Source organism: Argiope bruennichi, chromosome 3, assembly GCF_947563725.1.
Source record: "Argiope bruennichi chromosome 3, qqArgBrue1.1, whole genome shotgun sequence".
Lineage (NCBI taxonomy): Eukaryota > Metazoa > Arthropoda > Arachnida > Araneae > Araneidae > Argiope > Argiope bruennichi.
The window spans coordinates 29,475,420-29,502,451 of NC_079153.1; the positions used below are offsets into that span (position 1 = coordinate 29,475,420).

At 26.5% G+C, this 27,032-nt stretch overlaps 1 protein-coding gene across 1 annotated transcript; it reads right to left on the minus strand.

Moving 5' to 3' along the window:
* Positions 1 to 4,052: 4,052 nt before the first annotated feature.
* Positions 4,053 to 19,653, minus strand: LOC129963650 (ion transport peptide-like). The gene is made up of 3 exons (XM_056078144.1): positions 19,570 to 19,653; positions 5,637 to 5,836; positions 4,053 to 4,542 (listed from the first exon to the last, which is right to left on the minus strand). The coding sequence occupies exons 2-3, from the start codon at positions 5,834 to 5,836 to the stop codon at positions 4,428 to 4,430; spliced, it is 315 nt and encodes a 104-aa protein (XP_055934119.1). The 5' UTR covers positions 19,570 to 19,653; the 3' UTR covers positions 4,053 to 4,427.
* Between the last annotated feature and the right edge of the window lie 7,379 nt (positions 19,654 to 27,032).

The following is a 27,032-nucleotide window of genomic DNA, read 5'->3' on the forward strand; positions in this document are numbered from 1 at the left end:
CTGACATGATAATGTTCCAATTTTGACATAAAGTAAAAAAAAAAAAATTTTCATGAAACTATTTGAGATAATTTTTGGTTTCAAGCTTATTTTATGCAAAAGACATTTTATGCAAAATTAAATGTTTTGATACCTAATGATAATATTTGAAACATAAAGTTTTATTTTTTAAACGATTGAATTGAAAATGAACAAATTTTAATAAAATATTTAAGTAATTTAATTATTTATTAAAACTAATAAGTAATACTTAATAAAATAAACAATTAATAATCAATACAATTATTAATTAGTAATTAATAAAAATTTTAATCAATAATTAATAAAATTATTAAACTTAATAATTAAATTTTAATAATTCATTAAATAATGAATAACATTTTAAACAAATTTAATTGCATCTGAAATCTTTTTTGGTAATCAAGATGCTTAAAGATAATACATTAATTATTAGATAATTAAATGGATAATACGAAACATACACAATTAGATGCATGTTATGATTTGAAATAACAATCTGTGCTTTAACAATGGCATTTGAAACAAACAATAAATAAAACCAAATCAAAGAAGGATCTGAATAAAATTTCTGATTTCTCTGTTTACTTTATTTGCAATTGTATTCTTTTAAAAATATTTTTTGAAAACAGTATGGATTATTTTTAAAACAATAAATTGTAGAAAAGATGATATATCTTACAGTTACAGAAGTTAGGTATTAGCAGCAAAAATAAAATTCTGAAAAATTCTCTATTTAAAATTAAAATTAAAATTAATTAAAACTTTTATAAAAATGTTTTTTTCAAAACATGAAAATTCAAATTACTACAAAACTTTATATAGAAATCGCATCTCCAAACTGACCATTTTAATACTTTCGAACATTAAAACTATTTATTCATCTTATAAAGTGATCCTGTTCTTATTTATATGAAATTCATTTGCTTAGGTAAAATGAAAATTTTGAAAATATATTTGGCACGCCAGACAGTTTAGCTTCATTCTGTATATATCAGTCAATATTATGTGTAGTAGAAAATGTGTATTCTTAGCTTGATTTCTTTACAAAAGGCGGGCGAATTTGAAATTAGTCTGTAAGTTAAATAAAAGTGAAGCGTTATGTTTGAAGCCTCATATTTTTGATTTGGTTTTATATTATAATGAAATATAAAACATAAATATGTAAAAAAATGGCTACACTAACAATCCGTTACTTAGGCAGTTTTTTGTTCTTTTGTTGAAATGATTTTATTGATCATTTTATAATGATACCCCTCTTTCAAAAATATTAAATATTTTCAAAACAAAATATAATTTGAATATAATTATACTTTACGCAACTTTTTGAGTACATATATAAATAAATTATTCGGCAAAAAATTTCAAAAAAAAATGGGAGTGGAAGTTAATGACTTAATACATCAGATATAATATTTCAAGGAAGACTAACAAGTAACTTTTCACATAAAAATTAAGGAAAATAACTACTTAAAAAAACAAATATCTACTAATGGAATTTGCTTGCTCTTATAAAAGCCGTCAATAAACTGGCTGGAACCTCCAAAAGATATCGACATCATAAAAAGATGCAATTTATAGAGTGCTTAATACTGTTTCAAATATTTATTTTCACCTATGCGTCTACTTTTTTTCATCATCACTAATAGACTTAAAATTGTAAGTGATTACTTTCTCCATTTATATTATTAACTCATTGATACTAAAGCTGACGTTTTCAACACTTCATCAACTTTAGCTAGACATTAATGCAAGAAAGTGACATTTCCATAAGTTTTTTTTCCTTGTTTGTTTAAATATTTGAACGAAATTTTTTTTAATCTTTTCTATGTATTGAGAAACGAGACTAATGGATTTGTGTCACTTTTTTATATTAAGTTTTAAATTTGGCAATGTTACGAAAGATATAGTAAATTCTGAGATTGAAATAAATAATTCTCTTTTGACATCGCATTAAGGACTTTAACCGTTGAAGAAGAACTATTCTTCAGATATATTTAGAGTTTGATCGAATTTATCTTGCAGGTGATTTTTGGTGAGAAAAGGTTAATTGAAGACTCTAATTTGAGTTGCATATAGCATTCGATTCATCTTTTTAATATTTAGAAGCTTCTTTACAATTTAATTACTGTCTATCCTTCACATAAAATACTAGTATGTATCATATTTCATATTGAAATAACAACATAAAACTGAAGCCAATTATAAATTGTATAAATATAATGTGTAAGATATTTCTGATTCGAAATTTGCATAGGCTTTTTAGTATTTTAACAATTTAGGGCATGAAAAGTTGTAATTTAAGTACTTGTTTCTGAAGTGTCGTTATAAAAGTGATATATTCAATACATAGAAATTATGTAAGCTATAAATGTCAGAGCAAATAAAATTTATTTATAACAGTTAGAAAAGATGTATTTAGACTAAATTCTTTACCAAGAACTTAATTTAACGAAATAAAGGAAAAAAATGTAAAGGATACGTTGAAAATATCAATGTCAGTGTTTAGTGTTAAAAAATTGTAGATAAAATGGAAATTGGTGGGATACAAGTTAAAGAAACTTATTAATATTCATCCTTTTTTTTCACAATTCAAAAAAAAATTATACGCTTCGAAATTTTCTAAATATTTATTTGATTTTACTAGCAACTATGAAAATGCTGAAATATTTCTATAAAAATCGCTATTTGCATATTTTTTTTATTATCTTTAAACAAATTCATGAGTTTTAAATTTAAAAAATGGCTTATCGTATTCCATATTCAATGATTTTTTTCATGAAAAATTTTTAGTACTCTTAGGATTTCCGTTGGACGCAGTTATGGAAAATGAGACTGATTTTAAAACAGCATTTTACGATACTGCTATTTTCCTGAATCAATTTAGAAAAAAGATCTTATTGTTGCCTTTCTTCGATATTAATATTGAATTATCAATAATTTATTATACATACAGTTAATAGTTGATTTGAATTTTGGACACCAAAATATACACAACCTTTATGTAGAATTCTCAAAGATGAATCCAAAAAATTGTGGTTTGTTACTTATTCCATTACTACGTCAAGTTCCAATGTACTTAAATTTCATGCCTCAGTTTTCATAGCCACAACAATTAATTAATCAAAAGATTCAAATTAATCTACTCAAATTCACAAGAAAAAAATTTATAAAGTATTAAAACAATAATAAAATCGTTCTATCAAGAACATTAGATTGCTGTGATTCTATCATTTTCCTATTAATAAAATATACTAGACAGATGTAAAACAAAATCTATTCATATAACTCATTTATTCTAATTCATTTTTATCTGCTTTAAAACAAAATCGTCTGCTTTGAAATATTCAGAAATAATGTTTGGTCTCAGACGAAATTGCGTTAATATGCTATAGTGATAACTTCTGACATTATAATAATTTCCAGGAAGAATCGTTTGCATTGTTCTCAGGTAAATTTAAACTGCTTTGATAAGCTTCGTATAAAATTTGATATTTAATATCAAACTGGTCCGATACATGTGCATAGTTTAAATCTTCGCTTTAATTACTCTAAGATTTATTAAGAAATGTTGGATGATTTATTTATAGGTTCGCATAAACTTTTAGTTAGGTATAATCTGTTTAAACAAATTAATGAATTTTCTTCTTTAGTTAGTGTTAATTAGTCAATTTGTTCCACGAAAACTTTTAAGGATTGTTTATTTTTGAGACTTTTGTTAGAGTTTAATATTATGTTTCAATTATGATAAATTTAACTAATCCAGTTCTTCATTTTATATGTAGTTAGTAAAATATATTTGTTTCAAAAATTTTTCTAATCAAATTTGCCTCTATTTTCAATTGTATAGAAAATGTATTTTATATAATTAAAAAGTTAAATGAACAAAAATATCATCTATGAAATAATTATTTATTCTCTCATTCTATTATTCATATATTGGTCAATATTTAAATTCCGATAAGATTTGTAATTTGAAAATGGAAGTATGCAAGGATCATAAGAAAATAAGAACCCACAAAACTGGTTTTGCCACAATAAATTTATTTCTCATAATAAAAATCACAAAAATGTGTAAAGAAAATATACTGTAAATTGTACATCAAATACCGATGCATAGTCAATATAAGTCTTGAGATTCAATAAAGTATAACACAGATAAAAAATCTGGTAACTCACACGGGCTACGGTGACGTCATTGAACTCCATTTCACAACATTTTTATAATTGGCGTCAGAGCGCCCACGAGGGTCACTCCACACACACGGCATTCAAAATAAATTACTTTCAACAAAACATTCAAAACCAAAGATGAAGAAATGATAAATAATTTAATGCGAGTTTAAGCTCTCCACTGTACACGTCCCTGTTTTGAAGTGTTGCCACCGATGCTAAAAAAGAAAAACTTCTCACTTCCTCTTGCCGTACAATTGCCTCACAGAGTTGTCGAGTTCCTCCTGTTCGCCTGTCAGCAAAAGAGCATCCACACATTTGGAGAAGTAGCTGTTCTTGAAGCAGTTGGATCTGAAGAAAAACAGATGAGGAAATGTTATAGTACATAATAAACACATAAAAAGGAGATGCCATTATCAACAAAACTGTATAATATATAAAAAATTGCATCTAAATTTTTGCTTTCAAAAAGTAGACTATAAAACCAATAAAACTAAAATGTAAATTTGAGTACAGTTTTACAATCAGATAATAGCTTTTAAAAATGTTAGATGCTCGCATTTAATAAATAGTACTGCTTCAGAAAACTAAAATTAGAAATAAGGAGAAAGTAGTTTTTTTAAAAAATGAGAATTCTATTTAAAAACAAAGAATATGTTATTGCATTATTATTTTATTATAGTTAGTTCCTTATAAAAATGTAAAAGATTTCGATTATGTTTTGAGGTCTTTAAAATGACCAATTTTTTAAATAAATTTTTATCTTTTATTTAAAAAATCATTTCTTTAATCGAAACTGTTCTTGTTTAATTTTTTTAAACAATAAAATTTTAAAATCCCGAACTCTTATTTAAAAAATATAATTTTTATAGTTCTTATCTAGCCTTAACATTTAAAAAAGCATATTGCCACAGCTAATTCGGGTATCTTTGGAAAAACGTCTTTTTTTTCCCTTAGAAAATAAATTAAATATTCAACAACAACAGAAAAATTAAATATTAGACGTTACTCTATTATTATTATTTTAATTCAGATAAGCATTCTCTGTTTTCTCTTAACGCTTATCTTGAACATTATGATTTGAGAGTACGCTAAGGCCGTTTTAGGATGGATATCGTAATTTTTGTGAAGTTTTCAGTCTACCAGAACAATATCTAGATTAGTATCCTCCTTCCATGATTTTAAAAAGCACAAATATGGAGAGCATACCGTTATTGTATATGGAGAGTATACGGTAGCGGTATACTCTCAATATTTGTTACCGACGGTATACTCTCCTTATTACCGTATGGAGATGTATACCATTATAGATTCCAAGTGCACTAGACCCTCATACAGGCAAATAATTGAAAAACTCTGCTTCGAAGCCAACGATTTCTTCAGCCAGAAAATGAACTTTCACAATAAGATCAACGTTTTCAGATTCAAGTGTGAATTTTGCTTACCTGCAGAGAGCGTGGATGTCGGGTTCTCTGTAGAGTTCATAGCATTCTTCGCACACTGCGTCCAAGCGGGCGAACTTGGATCTGTCGAACATGCCCATGCATCCGAGTTGCACGAAGCTCCTCTTTTGGAGAACGTGGGCCGCTTCGTTCAGAGACACGGCGACGATTAAGAGGCAGGCGAGAACTCGGAAAAATGCCATCTAGGAAGAAGAAAAAAAAATAGATATAATAGGCTGAAAAGAAAATATGTTTTCAAATGAAATGTCTAATATGTCTAAAATGAAAAACACTTTCAGACTTGGAGAGTTTAATTTAAATCTGGATTGGTTTAAAATGATCTAACGATGAAATTTTTTGACAAAATCAAAGATCTATTTAAGGAATCAAATTTATATACCTTCTTATTATGATATAAATAACTTTTAAGGAAAAAAACAAGAAAATTGTTAGGAAATTATCTATTGCATTATTCAAAAAAAAAGTTTCGGGAGATTTTAATCAAAAATATTTCAATTTTTGATTCAATAAAATGTAAAAGGTGAGAAAAAAATGATAAATTTTATGTATTTAAAACAATGAGAGAATCCAAACAACAATTAACCTATTCCATTTATAATTTTTATTTAATTGAAAACTCATGATGTTTTGATATTTCACAATGCTCATCTACTCCCTTTCACTTTCCATTTTTGAGAGATATAGCAAAATAAAACTTTACTAAGTCCTCAAGTTCAATAAATAGAGTGAATTCGCCAATTAATTTCGTCACTTTCTATATATAGTTAATCAAATCGAATGCTCCGTATTTATTAAATTCAAAATGTATTTCAAAATAGTATTTTAATTTGGTGTGATAAGATGTGAATCATAAAATCTGATTGATACTACCAAATTAATGTTATTAACATAATGGGCGAAAAGCTGGTCATCAATGACGGCTGGTTAATAATGAGATAATAATTTTCAATACAAAATAATCGACTTATAGTGAATATTGTAGTAAAAATTTACAGTATTATTCCTGTACTCCGTAAGGTATGTTATTGTTGCAAGACATTAGAATTCAATCATAATTTTCTTTTAATCTTGCAAATATTCAATTTTTCCTCATTTTAATTACAAATGATTCTTAAAATTTGTACGTTTTATTCTCTCCTAAAGTAAGTCTTAAAATCAGATTTAATCCATGCAAAATAATTTGAATTCAATTTTTATTATAAATAATATATTATTATTTTGAAGAAATAGAGAGTATGAAATATATAATCAGAAATATAAAGATATCAAGCGAAAATATTTGGTACAAATACTTGTTTGCAAGCTGATGATAAATTTTATAAATGTACCAAAACTATAAAACGGCAATATCCTTGAACAATAATATATTTTAAAACTTGAAACAAATTCAATATTTATAGATTTTTATTTCGCAAGTGCATATTTCCCAAGAGTTCTTCTTAAATAAAATTTCTGATATAAAGCGATTTTAGCTTTAACTTCACTCTTTCAATGAGAGAATAATGATACATTTTAAGGATAAAAGGATATGTTCATGTAATACAAAAGAATTTGTTTACAGGTAATTCTATTTCGAAAGAACCAACTATTACTGCCAGTTGCACCAGACGAAAAAAATGTTTTAGAAAACCAGCCCAAGAGTTGTTTTGTGAACAGTAACGAACTAAATATCACGAGCTTAGAAAAATCAACATTTTTAGCACGACTGAATTGCAGAAATTCAAAATAATGATAGAAAATAAGAGCTTTGTAGCTTGTCTAATATGTTTCAAATTGTTCGGACTCTAAAATAATTAATAAAAAGCAGTTTTGAATTTTTTTTTTATTATATTTCGATTTTGTGTTCTTTCACAAAACAACATTTATACATGCTTATGTAAGTTAGGAATTAAAAATATACAAAATATCATTTTACTAAAAGAATATGTTCTAAAAATATAAAAAATAATCTCATTTTATTCATTTCTCTCTCTAACTTAAAATCGAATTAATAATTTTTTCATCTTACAATTTCGTGTTCTTTTACAAAACAATATTTATATATGCTTAAGTAAGTTAGGAATCAAAAATATACTAAATAACATTTTTCTAAAAGAAGGTGTTCTAAAAAATATAAAGAATAATCTCATTTTATTCATTTCCCTCTCTAACATGAATTCGAATATGTCTGAAGCAGCGATAGATTCTTTAAATTCTTACAATGGAACACGAACATAAGCCACTAAGTATCTTCCATTGAGAATTGTTTCTGCGTTCTGTTTCCTGAAAAATGTATAACCCTCGAGATATTACAGTGGTAAAAAAGCAGTTTCAGAACTCATAAATGCAATCGCACATTTCAATAAAAATTCAGATCTGATTCTTGTACTGAAATCGTTTAAATTGAAATCATAATGTTCCATTTTATTGAAAACATCCACAAGAATTTAGAAGAGCTTGCATCTCCATTCCTACTCGCCAACCATCTAGAGCAGAATATTGAGTGAATTTGCACTTTTTCCAGATTCTTACGGTAAGTTCTATCCAGAAAATGTTCTGACTTTAGTGCCTCAAATTTTCCTACGGTATTCGAAATAAAAAGTGAAAAAAAAATGTTTTTTGTTGCAGGTTTAAAGAAAAAAATAAAAGCTCAAAATTATTTTTATTTTTTCTGCAAAACGTTTAACTATAAAAAGACTTAAAGAAAGAATACTTAAAGAAATAAAGGATGTCATTTTTATTCTAAAATCAGCTTTTTTTTATGGATTTAAATGTTTAATTCTTTCTTTGGAACATTACTAATCGCATTGATTTTTTTATTTCTAAGATTTTTGAACTCAGGAATGTAAAAGAATGAAAGGAATTTACTTTCAGAATTTTTTATATCACACAGCAAAGAAAAAAATCGTGTACTTTTTAAAAATAGTTTATAGAACTTGTTGCATTTTCTACATTATTTAACAAATATTGAAAAATAAAAGTTTTAAGTAAAAGTTAAAAAAATAGTGTAATTTTTTTTTGGAAATATAAGAATTTTGTAATAAAATATGGAATTGAATATTAAACATATTTAAATTGATACTATTAAACCAATGTGGAGATATTACTTTAATAAAGAGGTTTATTTGCTCAAATTAATTCAGATAATTTACATTCTTCAAGCTGAAAATAGTCGTTCATTTTATTCTAAAAAGCGGAAACAAACTCGTAATAAATGTAAAATTTTTAATACCTGATTTAAAATGATTTCCAAGTAATTTAATAATTGTTTATGATTCGTTAAGTTAAAAATGTCATAGAAATCATTTGATATGCCATCAAATAGTGCCATCATTTATGAAAGGATAGCTTGATGCAATTGCATTTCTAGCCTCTTAACCTGAACCAGAAAATACAGTTCTTTCACGAAGTCCCAGATACAGCATTATTAAAAGATTTTGTCTGTAATGCATCTTTCTTCTCTTTTAAATTTTCAAATTATTATTTAAAAACAATGTTCTGCAATCATGTTTAATTTTAAAAGCATAGAAATAATGTAAAATGTAATAATGTTGAGTTCAGACGATTAAAACATACATCTTTTCCTTTTTATTATACGAAGAAGAGAATGAAAAATCCTTGTAATCGATTTTTTTTGGTAACTCTCATTTCGATGATCATGTACAATTCGATAATTATTGTAATAATTCGAATTATCTATAATTTTTTATAATTCGAAGAATTATCGATTTTTTTTTCCGATAAATTTCTACATTTCAGACATTTATAAGTCCGAAACAAATTATCTTACGAATAATAGCTATCTTTATTTTATGTATGAACATATTAACTCAAAAATGCAAAAGCCTAAGTAGATGGAATTTCATGTGGTGTTTATATGAAAATTGTAAACTTCTGTGAAATTTTGGACGCAGTTTATCGGCAATTATTTCTTTCCGTTAGTACACTTATGAACCTGATGCTTCAAAAACTCAAAAGTGAAATTCGGGGTGTGATTTCAACGTTATAATAGCAAATGTGTATGAAATAGTAGATCAGAATCCATAAAAAGATGGATTATCACTCGACGTATCTGTTTGTCGGTCTGCATGTATAAACTGATGTATATGGCTCGCGGTAGCTAATAAAATGTTACTAACTATAATTTGGATGTGATTTTAAAATAAAAATTGTATATTTGAATTAGATATATTGGATTCAGTCGTTCAATGCATTATTCTATGTTGTAATCTTTTCATTTTACAATGTAGCAAAAGTTAAAGTTTTAATTTCTTCGAAGAATTCGTACAAGTAGAGAGAGATAATACTCGCGTTGGTTTTAAATGTATTCAATACTTTATCAAAGCTTTGAATATATATATACATAGTTGTATATATAGTTTTAATCTTTTAATCTTAATTAAGCACGAATTTTAAGTTCAATTAAAAGTTTTTTAAAGCGAGCCTTTTATCTTAGCAATATGAAATTCCGTGCCAATAAACTGAGATAATTATAATATTGCAGTGGGTATGTTTCGAGTATCTTCATTTATTACTGTTAAATGTTGTAGAAGGAAAAATGAGAACCAAAGAAAGTGCTTAAAAAAATGTTCATGCCTGCAATTTATTACCATCTTACTACCAAAAATATAACCATGCATCTTTTTCAATTTGACTGCATAAGTGACAGTACTGTCTCAGAGGATTTACGACTAAAAAGATTAATATGAGTCCTGCAAAAGAAATGTTACGGCAACAGTCCAACTGGCAAATATTTTTCTTTGTTAATTGAATGGCGGTCCATGGGGTCCTTTCAATTTACTTGTTCTGCACTGAAATTCCATTTCGTTGGATAGTAAGAATTGAGGTCAGTCGTGTATTATTCGTTTAACAAAGCTTTTAAGTTGAGCTCTAATGCAATTAATTAGAATAGAACTTCTTCTAGTTGGTTATCATCATTATTACTGCATAAACATCAAATAAAAGAGCCTAAATTCACATTGAGTTTATTTAAAATGATTAAGAGTAGATAATTTGAAAGTTTCAGTTTGTAAATCTTTTAAACAAATCGTTAAAAATCGGCGTGTGGTGGTTGAATGAGTTTTTTTTTTACTTAATATCTAATTAATTTCTTATAGTTTTTTACTTTCTCGTATGCGTTGTATACAGAAAGTATGATAATCGTCAAAAAATTCGAACTCGAGATTGTGACGAATCTTTACATTTTAGATCACCCTGAGTTCAAAAAACACATCTTTAATAAAATGTTTGTCTATCTGTCTGTCTGTCTGTGACAAAGATAACTAACTCAAGAACTCTTTGGGCGAGACGGTTGAAATTCGGTACACAGTCTTAACACCGAATTTGTAGATTTCTATCGAATTTTGTGTAAAATCTATTCAGAGGAAGTCTGTCTGTCCGGATGTTGGAACATAAGTTAACACGGTAGTTAAAAAACGAAGAAATCTAGATAAAAAAAATTTGTACACAGATTTAACATCTATAGTGTAGACACTTATCAAATTTTGTACCAAATCCGATTTGACTATCTGTCTATCTGTACTTTCAGAAACATGTAAACGCGATAATTCAAAACCGTTACTGCTTAAATATATCAAATTCGGTATGAGATTTTGTGACTAAGGTGCAATTTTGTATTAAATTTTTGTTTTAATCGGTTGAGAAAAGCGCGTCTAAAACACAAATTCGATTTTTGGATATTATTACAGGATGCCAGGGATTAATCGCCAAATAACTAGCCAAGGATAACACGGCATATATAATAAAAATTCTAAATTCACGCCAAAAATTAATACTCCATAACTATTGCGCGCCAATGCCATGTAAGGCGTCTTCTGGCATGACAAGTTTATTAGAGAGTATGGGAGAAAGTTTTGAGGGGACTATTCCCGCTGGTTGAACGTTAAATAATTTAACCTAAATAATGAAAAGCTAGAATTATTTCTTAAAACTTTTAAATTGGATTCATATATTGTTCTTTCGTTATGGTTCTGATTATAATATATATATAATTTCAGGATTCATTAACAGTAAAATAAATAAAAGGATTATTACTGGAGGAATTTAATTATACTTTAATGCTTAGGCTCGATTCAGTAAAGGGATTGTTTGGAATTCGTCCTCCTATAGCAAACAACAATCAACGAGGGTGATATTAACTCAATACATCCCTCTCCAAATTTCCACACCATATCACTAAGAAAATATTGCCCTTCGACGGCAGATTTAATCTGCACTAGGTTCATAAAATATTTGGATCTCAAATAGAAGCAGGTTCCGAAATCATCGACTGTTAGGGCATATTTGTTCACACTTTTAAGAGGTGTAACACAGAAGTATTCAATAGAATTACATGGCATTCATTTCACATATTTCCTAGAAATTTTTTTTTCTAAGCAGTAAATTAAGAACCCTTTAATGTGTCACAGTACATTCATATTTTTACTGAATATGATTGTACTGAAAAAAACCTACAAGCATTCGTAATTTGTTTGCAGTAAATTGATAAAATGAATACTTCATACATAATAAATAATTGAAGTGGAATTTTATTTTCACAATTCAAACGAATAATTTTGAATATGAGAAATTCATTTTATTTTTATCTATTAAAAGGCCAGATTTTGATAATTTAGGGGCCATTGTTTCACAAAGCTGCATATGAAACTTTGTTATTAAAGTCAATCTTCCCACACATGCACTCCAATTTCATTGCAGCATCATGAGTAGTTTGTAATAATATTTTCCTGAGTATATAATGGTTGAACACAAAGTCCTAGAGCTGATTACTCTAGCTGGCTTTAACATCTAATCAAAAGCAAAAACAAACGGAGTAGGAGAAATTTTTTCTTTTATCGTTGCATTAATACAAATATTGTTAAGGGGAAAGAACTTTGATTCTCTTCGAGAAGCGTTTATTAAAAAATATTCCCTCGAGACCCGCCCTCGATTAGTTTGGATAAAATGAAGACATTTTTGTTGATGAAGTCCAAAGTTTCGAAGATACACAATTTTTTTGGTGAAAGATGTCAAAATTGCATGACACTTTATATTTCAAATAATGTTTATGTGTCGTTAGAGGTCAAAATAATTTATGTTAAAATTGAAAGGATTTAATTATAAACTACATCAGTGTCATCAAATAGTTGTAAACTATAATCATTGCCAGTCGATTCAGAAAATTTAAGAGATGAAATCAGCATAATAAATTCTTTAAAAAAATGAATAATAAACTTCTGTCTGTAAAAATATTTCGCTAATAAAAGTCAAGTCAGCAATAGCTGTCAAAATTGAGTACAATATAAACGTCATTTTAACTGAACGTAATGATTAAATTCGATGAGGTTATATTTATCACGTAAATGATGTAATGGCATTTTTGAAATAGTTATAAATATAACTTCGCTAAACCGGATCTACAATTGATTGTATCAGGAAATCAAATTAAAATAAAAAATCTTCAAAATTCAAGTGGGATTGTATGCGTAATTCTTATATTTAATTACTGATGTGTAAAATAGCATCATAACATCGAACGAATTTTTAACTTAATCACAAATATTTTATGTTCTGAAAATTTATTTATAGCATTTTCGCATCAACTGTATTGCTAAATATGTAAAGACCGGTTGTAATGACCTGTTTAAAAAAATTTTTTTAAATGAATCATTATGAATTTCGCATGCTAATTTTCTTTTAGTACTTGACAATTATAATTGATTCCTTTATAATAAAGTTATTTCATTTAAAATCGTAGTAATATTTATCTTATTTTTAAGATTAATCTTTTTTTTTTTATTTTCTCGTATACGTATTATTGAGAAAGTATAGTAATCGTTAAAAACTTTGAATTCGAGATTTTGACGAATCGCCACATTTTAGACTCCCCGAAAAATACATTTTTGGGAAATGTCCGGCTGTCTGTGGCAGATTTAACTCAAAAGCTCTTAGTTCTGGAGGGTTGAAATTCGATAAACGGTCTTTATACCTTATTTGTAGAATTTATCAAATTTTAAATAAACTCCACTGAGGGGAAGTCTGTCTGCCCGGCTGTTTGGGTATAAGTTAAAACTATTTCTACAAAATGAAAAGAGCTAGATAATAATATTCGGCAAACAGATTTAATATCTACAGTGACACCTATCAATTTTTTACACAAATTCAACAATGGGTTGACTGTCTTTCGGTCTGTACTTTCAGAAATATGTAAACGCAATGACTTAAATATATATATATAAAATTGTGTATGGGATTTTGTGACTTAAATACAGTTTGTGTCATATTTTTGTTTCAATCGGTTGGGAGAAACTTTCTAAAACAGAAATTCGATTTTCTTGTACCACTAACCTTAAACCAGGGATTATCGGGAAAAAAAAAAAAAAACCTCGCAGAGTCACAAGATAGATTTAGTAAAAATGCTAAATTCATACCAAAAGTTAATATTTCGTAACTATTGTACCCTAAAGTACATAATGTAGTGCTTGCAAAGCGTTCTGTATAATAACAGTTAATTAAAGAGCATACGAGATAATTTTGAGAAGACTGCTTGTACTGGTTTTCATTGTAATTAAAAATTGAAATGGCTATTTATGGAACGTATTTTACTATTTCTTTGTTCTTTTCTTAATATTATTTACTATTAAAGGAGGGAATCGATATGAACTAAATATGTTATATTATAAGAAAAATTTAAATCATTGTTATAAAGATCGTACCTTAAAACATATTGATATGTAAATTTGAAACTTTAAGGGAAGCCATCACTCGGATACTGTTAATTTTTTTACTCTTTATATCAACACAAACGAGAATATTACTAAATAGCGACACAGAAACAAAAACTCTTCTGTAAACGGGAAAATAGAGGGAAGGGCTGATTTCTGCGTGAGTGGTCACACCTGAGAGGGTTTTCCTGAACAGGTGAATCAGCAGCTTCGGATTTCATCACGTTTCGAACACGTAAAGATACTGCTTCAGGCAGTTTTAAGAAGGTGAATCAAAGGCATGGAATCATACATTCATATTCGTTTAGGAAAAGGATATGCATAAATGGAATTCTGGTAATTATTATAAAAAGCGAGAGCATAACTCATTGGTTAGTAATTTATACGTGATGCGGATGAAGCCAAATATTTTTTGTGATGGGAAGCTGGCTTTTATATAAAATTTCTGCCAGAAAAAAATTCTAATTTTGGAAACCATTCTATTCATTCAGAATTATATCTGAAAAAATTATTTTGAATATAACGATTTTTTTAATAGAATGAAGTATGACAGTTGAAGCTAGATAAAAGAAAAGAAGATAATTATCTTTGATACAGTATGTTTCAAGACAAAGACTAACTTTAACAATTTTTATAATGCATTTTTTAAGAAGAGACAACTCTTTTTAAAAAATTGTTAGAAGATTACTAATTATAACATTTTAATAATAATGTTCTCTTTCTTCTATTTTCCACTCCCTCATAAAAAAAAAGGAAAGAGATCGAAATTTTAAAATTCTAATGATTTCAAATATTTAAGTCAAATTATTACATTTATAAAAAAACAATCTTGATATAACTATAATGATACGAATATTACTTTATTAGCTGAAGGAGTTATTTTTTATTTTTCACTAGCTGGTACCCGGCACTTTGCTACCGCAGAAGAAATATTTTTGGAAATGTGTTTCGTTTGAAATTTGAAATAGCTATCTTGTTTAATTAGGAATAACGAAAAGAATAATATTTTTTTGTCGACAATGAATACATTAACTGAAACTGTATGATATATAAAGAAGTATAAATAATATTTTTTTTTTTTTTTTTTTTTTGCTTTCTTATTCAAGTATACTTTAGGGTAAACCATATTTTTTTTGTTTGTTTGTTTTTCCTTCTTCAGCAAAAACAAATAAATTTCTTGGCTGTCCGATTCGTGAGCATCCAATATATATCTGGCCATGTGAAAAACATGGATTTTCTAGGCTTCAAAGCAATAAGTTGGCAAAGTTTTATCACTATCGGATGAACGGTACGACAGCGCATGAAATACGAACAAAAATCCATTTCTATATGTTAGATAAGGATATTTATAGAATTTTTTGAAAACCAAATCCTTAAATGCCTCTTGCTATTTTTTTATTATTATTTTCATTATTAGAACGAATAAAAATAAAAGAAGAAAAAAGCTTTTCAAGATCATTGTTCTTTTTCTGACCAATCCTATCAGCGTTAATTATTCCCGTAAATGTGCGGAAGGTAAATGTAAATGCATCTGTCAATGAATAAATGATACCTGCACCCTTCCGCAATCAATCATTTTACGAACATCTGCTTCAAGTAGTAAATTACGTGAAAGAATAATTTACGGCTACCCGTTGGTACCTGCCTCTAATTTTCACAAACGCTGCAAGAAAGGAAAAAAAGTATGTAAATTAATAGCTACATTTTGTTTCTTTGTTTCCATGATCATTATTCTCACGATTTTGCACCAAAAGAAAGAAAAACCGAGAAATTTCTACATTTTTGGGAAAATATTCTTTAGTGTGCAATAAAGAAATTATTATCAAGATATAAATTCACAAATCTATAATGATTCAGAAGTTATCTTATAAAATTATTAATTAATTTGCTTCATGAATTCTGTTTGTTTTTTTATTAGATCATCAAATTAAGAGATCAGTCACGGCGATTTGATTCTATTAGACAAGTTTTGAAAAATGTAATATTTTGTTACAGTCAAACATAGCACTACATTTAATGAGAAATCAATATAGAAAATTTTTACAATATTATTTAAATCTTTTACAGTTTCATAAAAGGTTAAATATTAAAAGAAGTAAATTTCTCTCTCTGATATCTGGAAACTCGTTGAAAATATTTTCAGTTCCGAAAAATTACTACTCGACTAGAGTCCATGATCTTTTTTAAAAAAGATGAAAATCTTGTAAAATTTTTGTTTATACTATCCATATAAGCCGATCAGTGCATGCATTTCGTTTTATTATATATAAAATTTTAGAAAACGTTCAAATTGCACAGCTGTTGTAAACGTTAATTTCAATATCCGCTTGATCAAATCTAAAGCAAATAGAGGTTTATTTCGCACATTATAACTGTTTTTTATGCTTAAAAATGAAAAGCAATTTTTTTCCACTCACGTAGGACTTAAGTATTTGATAAATTATTTTTAAGATTCTTTCGTTCAAAAAATATATTAACTGTCGTTCATATTAACATTATAAATTGAAAAAAAAATCTACCCTCACTTCGGAAATTCATAATTCCCCGAAAACTTAAATTAATTCTATACTACAATTCGAAATTAATTCTGTACTACAATGTGCTACTATTTCTTTTTGCTTTTGCCAAGTTGAAGCAAGTTTCATCGCTTGTTCTCTTTTAAAAATCGGACTTTAATTTCAATTATGGAAGAGTCTTTTAATCGTGACTGATATGAAACTAAAATATAAACGTTTTTTTTTAGATTAAAATCAATGAAAGAACATTCATTACATTTATTTTTACATATATTTATTTTAGCCAAGAATTTGTCAGAAGGCGACAATTGCACGGCAATTTTATCAGGTTTAACTACATGTTTTCTTAAACCTCTGTCAAGCTCAGTTATTCATCTTTAATTTACATTCTCTTACAGAAATCTTTAAAAGAAAAGATAAATATTTTTATTCCTTACACCCAGTTTAAAAACTATTTGTTGAAACAATAGACATAGAATAACATAAAGTAAATTTAGAATGTGTTTCATAGCTGGTAAGATAGAAAGTCTTAAAATAACAGACAATTCTTACAAAAAGAGACAGAAAGTTAAAAATAATAGACAGTTTTCATCGAAAAGAACTGTGTATTTTACTATTAAACTAAATTTTAAAAAAATCATTGAAACAAGCAATTATTCTCCTCTATTTAGAAATAAAATCCAGAATGTTGATAAAATTTTAATAAATTACAATTTAAGAATTCCAAACAAATTATTTAACATTGATATTAAAGTACGAAACAAATAAAATCACTAAATAAATTCTAAGATAGTACAAAATATTTTTGAAAGTAAAGTTATAACAAATTCAGAAATATTTTTTTTTTAAAGTCACAGATACATTTTCCGTAAATATTAAATACGTTTTTGAGATCAACATTGATAACATTAAAAATTATAAAGATATCACATTTAACTATGAAATTTAATAAGTTTCATTTAGTAAAAATAGCTTTTTATGATTTCTTTAATTTTACCTTAATAAGTTTTTATTTTTTTATTTTTAAAAGTATAATCCATTAATTTATCTTTGTTCGGTACACATGAATCTTATCTAATGGTATACCACTTTATTTTCGATATATAATTTCCTAATTATTTGTACATTCAGAAACAAAGCAAAACTTCTTACAGAAACATGTGAAACTAAAAAATATATATTTGTAGTTAAGATTAGTTTAGTTAGATTAAAGTCCATTTTTGAAGCAGTGCGAGGGTTATATTGAAAGCATCACCTGAGTTCGACCCATTATCAGATAATGAAGGTTTTAACTGGATTATTCACTCTTCTGTCCAAACTCCACACCACACCAACTTGATGATATTTAAAATACGATTTAGTATTCACCAAATCCGTTTACATGTAGATGTTCAATAAAAACGGATCTTGAACTTGTAAATCTTCGATTCCGAAGTCGAAAATGTACAACTCGGCACTTTTCGAAAAATGTAACAATAATCTTGCAATAATCAATTGCAAAATACAATAGTGAACATTAATTACATTTGTAATGTTAAAAGTTAAAAATGTATAAGCTGTGATTAAGGAATAATTTCTGATTCAAGACAAGTTGATCCTCATATGCATTCTAAAACTCTTTTAGTAACTTAGATATAGTATAAAGTAAATAATAACGCAGCATTAGCTTTCAAATACAATAACATTTTAAATCCGTGAAACTAACATGGCAATTCTAAAACAATGATAGCTGAATTTATATATTGATACGATTCAACAATTTAGTTAAAATATAATTTTTTTTTTTTACTATGAAAATTTGCTGCAGAGAATCAAGAAATGTGTTTTATAATAACTTTAATCTTCCTAATGTATTTTTAATATTCCGTTCTTATTGTTGTATGCTAAATGGAAAAACTCGTTATCTATTAGATTTTATTTTTAAAAATTCTCGATAAAAGAGTCTCTAGATTAAAATGTCCACTTTTTTATTTTTTTAGTGTCTAAATTTTTATTTGATTAATTAAATTTTAAAAAAATATGGTTTGCCCATTTTAAAAATAAATTTATCAGTGTTAAGGAATATCATCCCAAAATAATTTACCATATGAACGATTTAAAGATTTTTATAAAAAATACTATAACCTTCGTTAGAAAACTTTTCACTTTCTTTATAAAATATTCATTTTCTCTTAAAACGATACAAAACACTTAGTTATTTTCAGATTTTGTGGGTAAAATAGTCTGCAAAACATTTGAAATACTTATTCGATAGGAATTTTGCATTGCTTAACCTTTCACCTTTTAAAGAAGTTAAAGAAATTTAACTTATTAAAACTGAAATACTTAAGATTTAACGTGAGATTAAAAATTAAAATGGAAGGAAATAGTCGTCTGATTCAAAATGGAAATTTCTGTTGTTATAGTAGAAATCAACTAATATTTTTTTTTTTAAACCGCAAACTAATATTTTTTTAAAGATTAAAACTAAACAGGCATTCAGTATATTACCAACGATTTCTAATGTATATCGAAGAAAATTTCCGAAGAAATAAACACACTGAGTTAATATTTCAAAAAGTTAAATATACACAACATATCTGAATCTGAAACTTCTCGCGTTACGAAAGAGTTCGAATAACGGGAAAGTGAGTAAAGTCGTAGTGAATGAACTCACGAAGTCCATTCATAAATTGAGGAAAGAGGGTAAAAACTCACCTCGAATGACCAGTGTAAAAGGGAACTCTTCGCTGATAAGGGATTTTCCTTTTCGCTTTGGGGTTTGATGTGGTTGTGGCATTGACAGACACGAGTCTTTATACACAAAACATCCCCCTATCACGCGCGCGTAGAAGAATGGACAGCTAGGATTGGCTGATAGAGTTCGAGCCCCCTCATGACGCAGAATCGCGTGTTCTTTGACAGTAACGTCATCGTTGCAACCTCCCCCCCCCTCCCCCGATATTGGAAATTTTTTTTATTACTACTTTTTACTCTACGGCGAAGAGGGGGTTCCGAGGTTGGTCTACTAAGAAAAAATACAAGTTGCAGCTTGTCATGGAAGAAAGTTCCCGTAAGTCATGAATTAGCCCATGATTACGCCATATTCGTCCAACGGTGATCCGATGATGTGTAAAACTACAAGATCTACAGAAATCATAATTTGTAAAAAATGGTTACAATAACCCCACAATCTGATATATCGATAGCTGCAATTTGATTTTGGAAAATTTATCCAATGTGTGCACTCCTCATCCTGCAAGTGTTCTACAGTGCAAGATTTTAAAAAGAATTTTGGTGAATAAGATTTACATTGTGATCGAATGGAATAAGCATAACTCAAAAACCACATTGCCGGTAATATTCATAATAGTAGTTACTTAATTCTTTTGCCATATTATTATCATTATGGAAAAAAAATTAACAGAGAACATCAAAAGATTTTGTTTAAAAATGCCCACATGCAGACTGTGGAATGCATTGCGTACATTTCTTAAATGGTGTTATATAAAAATTCTGTATATGGTTATTTGCATAGAATAAAAAAAAAATTAATAAAATCGCTCTTAAAAGAAAGGGGAGATATCTGCTATATATATATATATATATATATATATATATTGCTTAATTTTCTGTCCGAGAAGTTTTATCAGATATATTTATAATAGCACATGCATTTTCTTATAAATAGATCCAAATAAATGAGTAAATTTTAAATTAAATCTTTGCTATGAAATAAATAGTTTACTAATGATGAAATATGATCATTTGATTTAAGGAATAAGATTTTTAAAAAAACATATAAAGCGTTTTTTAAAAATTATCTATTTGAATTATTCCTTTGCTCATTAGGAAACAAATACAAGAGAAAATTACAAATATAAGCTAAAAAAAATGTTTATTTATTCATTTTGCGTATCTCTATGACAAATAAAAGAGCTTAAAAACATTTCTATTTGTATTTTTTAAGCATAATTTAAATAATTCAATAAAATAAATTTTTGTATTATGATAATAAAAAAAAAATTAAGATTGTTTTCATTTCATTTTTATAATACGATTTTCTAAATTGTATGTGTAACATAAATTGTTTTTTTTTTAAATAATTAATGTATTCTAAATGTAAACTTATTAATAAAAGCATATGAATTTTTAAATGAAGGCTTTCTGAGTGTAAATACTTGATTTCAATCATGCTCAAATTATAGATTCATATTTCTATTAAATGATCTTTAAATCTTTTTCTCTAATAATAGTAAACGTAATATCTGAATTTCTTTTCTCCATTTTTTAAAAAAATGAAAAATATAATGTGTTGTATAAACATGAATGAATCTTCATATCATGTCAATATGAGCATGTTCATATTATTTAAATAAAGGTATTTTCTGTCCTACAAAGTTAAATCGTCAGACCAAATAATATGCACCAAAATTCAAAGAACTATAATTGAAGAAGAAATTAAAGAATCGCAATCATTATTGCTTATGAATAATGATTTAATTTTAATATTAAACAATTCAATTAATTGTTAAATACATTCTTTTAATAACAATTCAATAAATTCTGTTTGAATACATTTTAATAAGCAAATAGTATCAAGCAACATGACAGTGCAATGGTTAAAATGCTTCTTTGTTAAATATCACAAGGCATTCAAATTTTATGATATGATTTTTAAAAAATATTCTCATGTACTTCATAAACATTTAAAAATTGATAAATTATTCTTAAAATTAATAAAATATCTGCTAAAACATGATAAAAATAAGTTTTGCAAATTCAAAGGAATTGAAATTTGAAAGTTATTATAGTATCATATAAATTGCACCAGTATTATAATCTGATTACAAAAATTCAAAAAGTCAAAATCTTGTCAAAATAAATAAATTAATAAATAAATAATATGTAAAAATCAGAAAAAAAATATGTAAAAATTCACTGAACTTCCTGAAATAGTTTAATGTTCTTACATATTTCGTGTATCTTTCGTGAAGTATTTCATTTTTCTCTTGCAATCAAATTTCATGAATCTAAATTATTAGATTTTATCTTAAAATTTATATATCAATTATATAAACAGTCCTTGTAGGAATAGATGTATGCAAAAAATGTCTGTTTAGCTTTCCATCCTAGTCAGCATGGAAAGAAATTATAGAGTGTTCCAGAAAACACTTTCAATCATGAAGGAAAATAGTATATAGATGGATAAGAATAATGTTTCAAAACTTTTCCGACTGATTTCGACTGTTACACTGGAAGAAAATTATCTTTAATTAATAAAATTTTGATGAGTTTTAACAACTGATAATTCGCCGACTCATTAAAAAAAAAAAAAAAAAAAAAAAAAAAAAAAACGAAAACGAAAACGTACACAGCAATTAGATTGAAAATCATAATTAAGATGATTATTATTATAAAAAAATAATTAATTTAGAAAAATAAAATGTGAAATTTTTGAGAGAAAACTGTTGCGGTTTTGAAATTGTAAAAAAAAGCAATAGAAACTCAATGCAAGAAAAGCAAGGAAGCAATTTTGAATATTTTATTGTAATATTTTTCTGTCGGGTGGCATTAGCATTCTTCAGGATTGAAATTATAAAATATCTTTATTTATGGTGGAATAGATCTTTGACAAACAAAATGGATTCTATTCTTATTTATCTTTCTTTAACGCTACGAAATGCAAAGAGAGTGCTCCCGTCGTTTTTTATCCTTATTTCTACATATGAATATTACTTAAAATGTGAAATCACAATAGTGTGCTAAATCAATAGTTCTGTGTGTAGTATTAAAGTATACTAACTTCCTAAATTGGCATTAATGAAAAAATCTTTATAGTATCCGATATCAGTTTACCGGACTACCTTTTGTCAATGTTCCTTATTAATTTCGATAATTTTATGTCATCTATGTATAGTATAGGAAACTATTACTTGAATATATATATATATATATATATGTGTGTGTGTGTGTGTGTGTGTGTGTGTGTGTGTAGAGAGAGAGAGAGAGAGAAGAAAACTGAATATGTGTTTAGAAAAACTCTCTTTAGACTAGACTCTATTTTTCTACTGCTAAAAATATATATCTAGAGATTCTAAATACATCTCCAGTTTTAGTTTCTTTTAATTCAATATGACCCAAAATGCTGAAAATCTTCAGAATCTTGTATTCGAAATTATGGCAAGTGCAGTACTTGGTCAATTTTCACACACAATTTTGAAAAAAAAGGGAGTAAAATATATTTTGAAGCACTGGAATATCAGCTATATTGATTCATTATATAACAAGGGAAAATTCTGTAATAATCAAAAAGTATTTCATATATTAATTGAATTAAATATATTTTTTATCCGACATTTATAGCCGTTGTACCACTTTTTTTCCATAATGGTAAAATATTTTAGCTGCATGAGATCCGTTGATGAGTGTCGGAAATTTAATAATCCAATTCTGAGGCAAAGGAGTACATTGTTATGCTTTTCCCCCTTTTTCTTTTTCTTTATTTCTTTCTTCTTTTTTTCGATCACAAAAGTTGTTTATTAGGTAAGATACTGCTTTAGATAAGATAGTAATAGATAGATAGCTTTAGTACGATAAATCTTTAGACAAGGCAGTGATTGACTACTTTCAGGAATATTCTCCTTTTCCAGGAAAAAATGAATGTTAATTATTTAAAATTAATTAGTAAGTTTAATTATGAAAAAAAAAGAAAATTCCAAATCAGTATCAATTACAAAAGCAAATCAACACACCACTAGGGTCCAAACTTATTACAAATATGTATTTCTTTAACAGCTGTTTCACGTGTTGATTAGAAAAACAATATATAAGAGACTTAAAAATGATATTTTAAAATACACAAAAATAGTTATTCAGGGAATCCTATACTTGACACCATTATTTGTATTCGCAATCATTATTTTACTGTAAAGCTTTTGTATTTCATTTATCTATTCCTTACTTGTAAAGATCGAATTTTATATTAAATTTCTCACTTTCTTGGCTACGTACTGGAAGATAAAAATTGTCCTCTTTCGTATTTTTGGGCCCAATAGCTTTTCTATATTTTTAGAGCGTAATTATTAATTTTTCATTTTTATTTATTAATGAGTTTTAAATACAAGGTATCTCCATACCAAAGTGTAGGAAGCAATTAAATAAAGAATTAACGTTTGCTGTTTAATCACTTGTTAAGTGTTTATGAAATTTTTTTATTAAATTTGACGAGTTTTTTTCATCTTTTACTGAATTATATAGTCACGGAAACAACTTTACAAAAAGCCAAACGATTGAATGATTGAAAATTGTTATTGCCTGGACATAGCTTACATTCATTAGTTCCCATCGCTATTGGATATTGTTGCTATCATCATCAAATATTAAAAATCCACGAGTTAGAAAATATTATTTGAGTGGTAATTTCAAAGAAAGAATGTTCAATTTCGCATTATATCATAATTCGAAATCCATGTAAAAAAAAATCTTAAAAAGCATCGAAATTTGCTAAAACATTTAATGGCAGAATAAATTCTCCATAAAAATGTAAAATTATTGTGTTTTGCAATGAAGTATCTGCAAAAGTATCTATTTATCACAGAATTTAAAAGACTTCACGAAATTTTTGAATGGATATATTATGAATGACTCCAAAAAATTTAAAGAGAGAAAAACAGAGATATTAAATTTCCAACAAGATTTTTTGAGTCTGAAAAGGCTAACTCCAAAATAAATCGACGAAATTATTCATTGTCAGAGAAATCTTACATACAACTCACTTTGATTTAAAATCTGTTTGCAATTGCTAAATGCTAATAATATCCAGAAATCGATGGCTTCACTCCAAGCCAGCCTATAAATATTAAAATTTTGGAAAGATGTTTCTTCAATGCTTATGATTTTCATTTTAAGAATCAAAATATCTGATGATATGTGAAATATATTTCCTCTTAATTTTTTCAATCAAAGCATCCCTTAAAAATGAAAAATAATGACATTTTTTTAAGTTAAGGACATTCATCGTTATTTTAGCAATTGCATTTAGATATACTTACACACTAAAATAAATTTAATAAAAAGATTTTTCAAAGCACATTTGTATTTGTGTACTAAAATGTATATATATTTTTTAATATTTTACTCCTTTTTACACTTTAAATCATAATTAATTACTACAACTGGAATCTTGAAATCAATTCTTTTGCAAATTCTTTATCAGGGAATGCCAATTTTGCATAGAATCAAAAATTTACTTAATTAATCTGCTATCAGATAATCAAATTCTGAATATATATATATATATATATATATATATATATATATATATATATATATATATATATATATATATATATATATATATATATATATATATATATATATATATATATATACAAATAAACATAAGCATATCGCCATTTAAAAAGTAAATGTGCACAAAATTTCAAAACTTTCAACATTCAGAAAGGAAATGGAAAATTGAAAACAAAACTCCATCTTTACAAACAGGAAACCAGTCAAATTAAATAAAAATACATAAAATTTTTGTAATTAAAATTTACTTTAAATGAATATAAATAAAACGTATCTCTACTTTACGGAAGTAGGTTTGCATGAATTGCGACACATAAAATAAAAAATAAAATATAAAAATACTTTGATAATGTTAATAATTTTCGACAGTTAATAATCAAAAAGATGCATAATCAGTTGAAATTACCTATATATTAAAATTTGAATTTTAACCAAAGTAGGCTTCGTAGTAGAAAATCAAAAAACATAAAAGATTTAATGAGAAATCAAAAATTCACCAAAAAGAAGATTTTGTCAAATTGTATCATTATTATTCAATGCCATTTGTTTGTAGTGCCCAATACCTATTTGATGATTTTTAATTATTTTATCAGCTTAAAAACATTTCAACCACTGAAATTGGCATTTGCCAATTAATTATCTTATCTGAATTAATAACAAATTAAGTAAATACAAAAGGAGTTTTCATTCTTTTTTTTCCATCAACTGAGTCTTCTAAACAATGATTTGAAACTAATATTATGTATTATATGGTATGTAGTTTTTTTAAAAAAGATAATTAAATTCAAATGAATTAAAAATAATTATGAATCTAGATTTCACCAATAAAAATTAGGAAATTGTTAACCTTATCTAAAAATTGTATACTCGAGAACTACTAGAAATGTCCTTACTTAATTTGACTACCAAGGAGGGGAAACATTTTATGGTTGACACATGCAATTTATAAAACATTTCTATATGAAAAAATAAAATTCACTTGTCTTTAAAAAGCCATCTACCAACGTAAAATTTCATTGAACGAATGCAAATTCTTAATATTAAAATGAACCTAAGTTTAACAGCATGAAAATCTTCAACCCTTCTTCAACATAGTTTTTTCTTGTATATAGAATTTTGATGATTCAAAGTCGAATTGGAAAATCTTACAAATGGAACAAAATATCAAAATTAAAGAATAACAGCACTTTAGACATTCCATTACTTTCTTAATTTGACTCGAAAAGTCGATCCTCTTCCTTCAATCTGTTTCTTACATTTTAAAGAAAACTTTGCAATCGAACTTTGAAAGTCATTGACTTTCTTTTTTCAAATATTCATTCGGATATGGAAATTTCTCATTCTATATTTTCTCAGTTATCCACTTCTGAAATGTTTCGGCAAAACAAAACGAAGAAAATTTCTCTAAGTGGCACGAGCCTTTGATGTTTCTCACTAATTATCTTTGCATATTTTGTAGTTTGATTTTCTACGAATAGTGTCTTTGAATGCTTCTGCCCTTTTGATTTCTCAATTCAAAAATTCAATAAATAATCAAGCAACAAAGAACGGATGGTAAAAATCTAAAGATTCAAAATTGTAATCAGGTTAACTTATTAATCCCTATTTAATAATATTGAAGGAACTTTATGCATTTGATATAAACATTTTAAATTTATTTTTACAGCTTTTAAATGAATTTTACAATGTGGAAATATATCATATTTATAAACCTTTATGATTGAATTTTGTTTCTTTTATTAATTCTTACAAAATTAAATCAAAAATTATCTTTTGGGTCTTTATAAATTTATAGTTTCGATATTCTGGTTATAAAATAACTCAGTGATTTTGAAATACCAACTTTATGTTAGTGGGATGATACATTT

What these genes read in the sequence shown, in the direction of transcription:
- LOC129963650 (XM_056078144.1), bottom strand. Translation starts at nt 5,836, where the DNA reads ATGGCATTTTTCCGAGTTCTCGCCTGCCTCTTAATCGTCGCCGTGTCT. An exon ending in GACATCCACGCTCTCTGCAG is followed by an intron (nt 4,543 to 5,636) that starts GTAAGCAAAATT and finishes GTTTTTCTTCAG; the next exon opens with ATCCAACTGCTTCAAGAACA.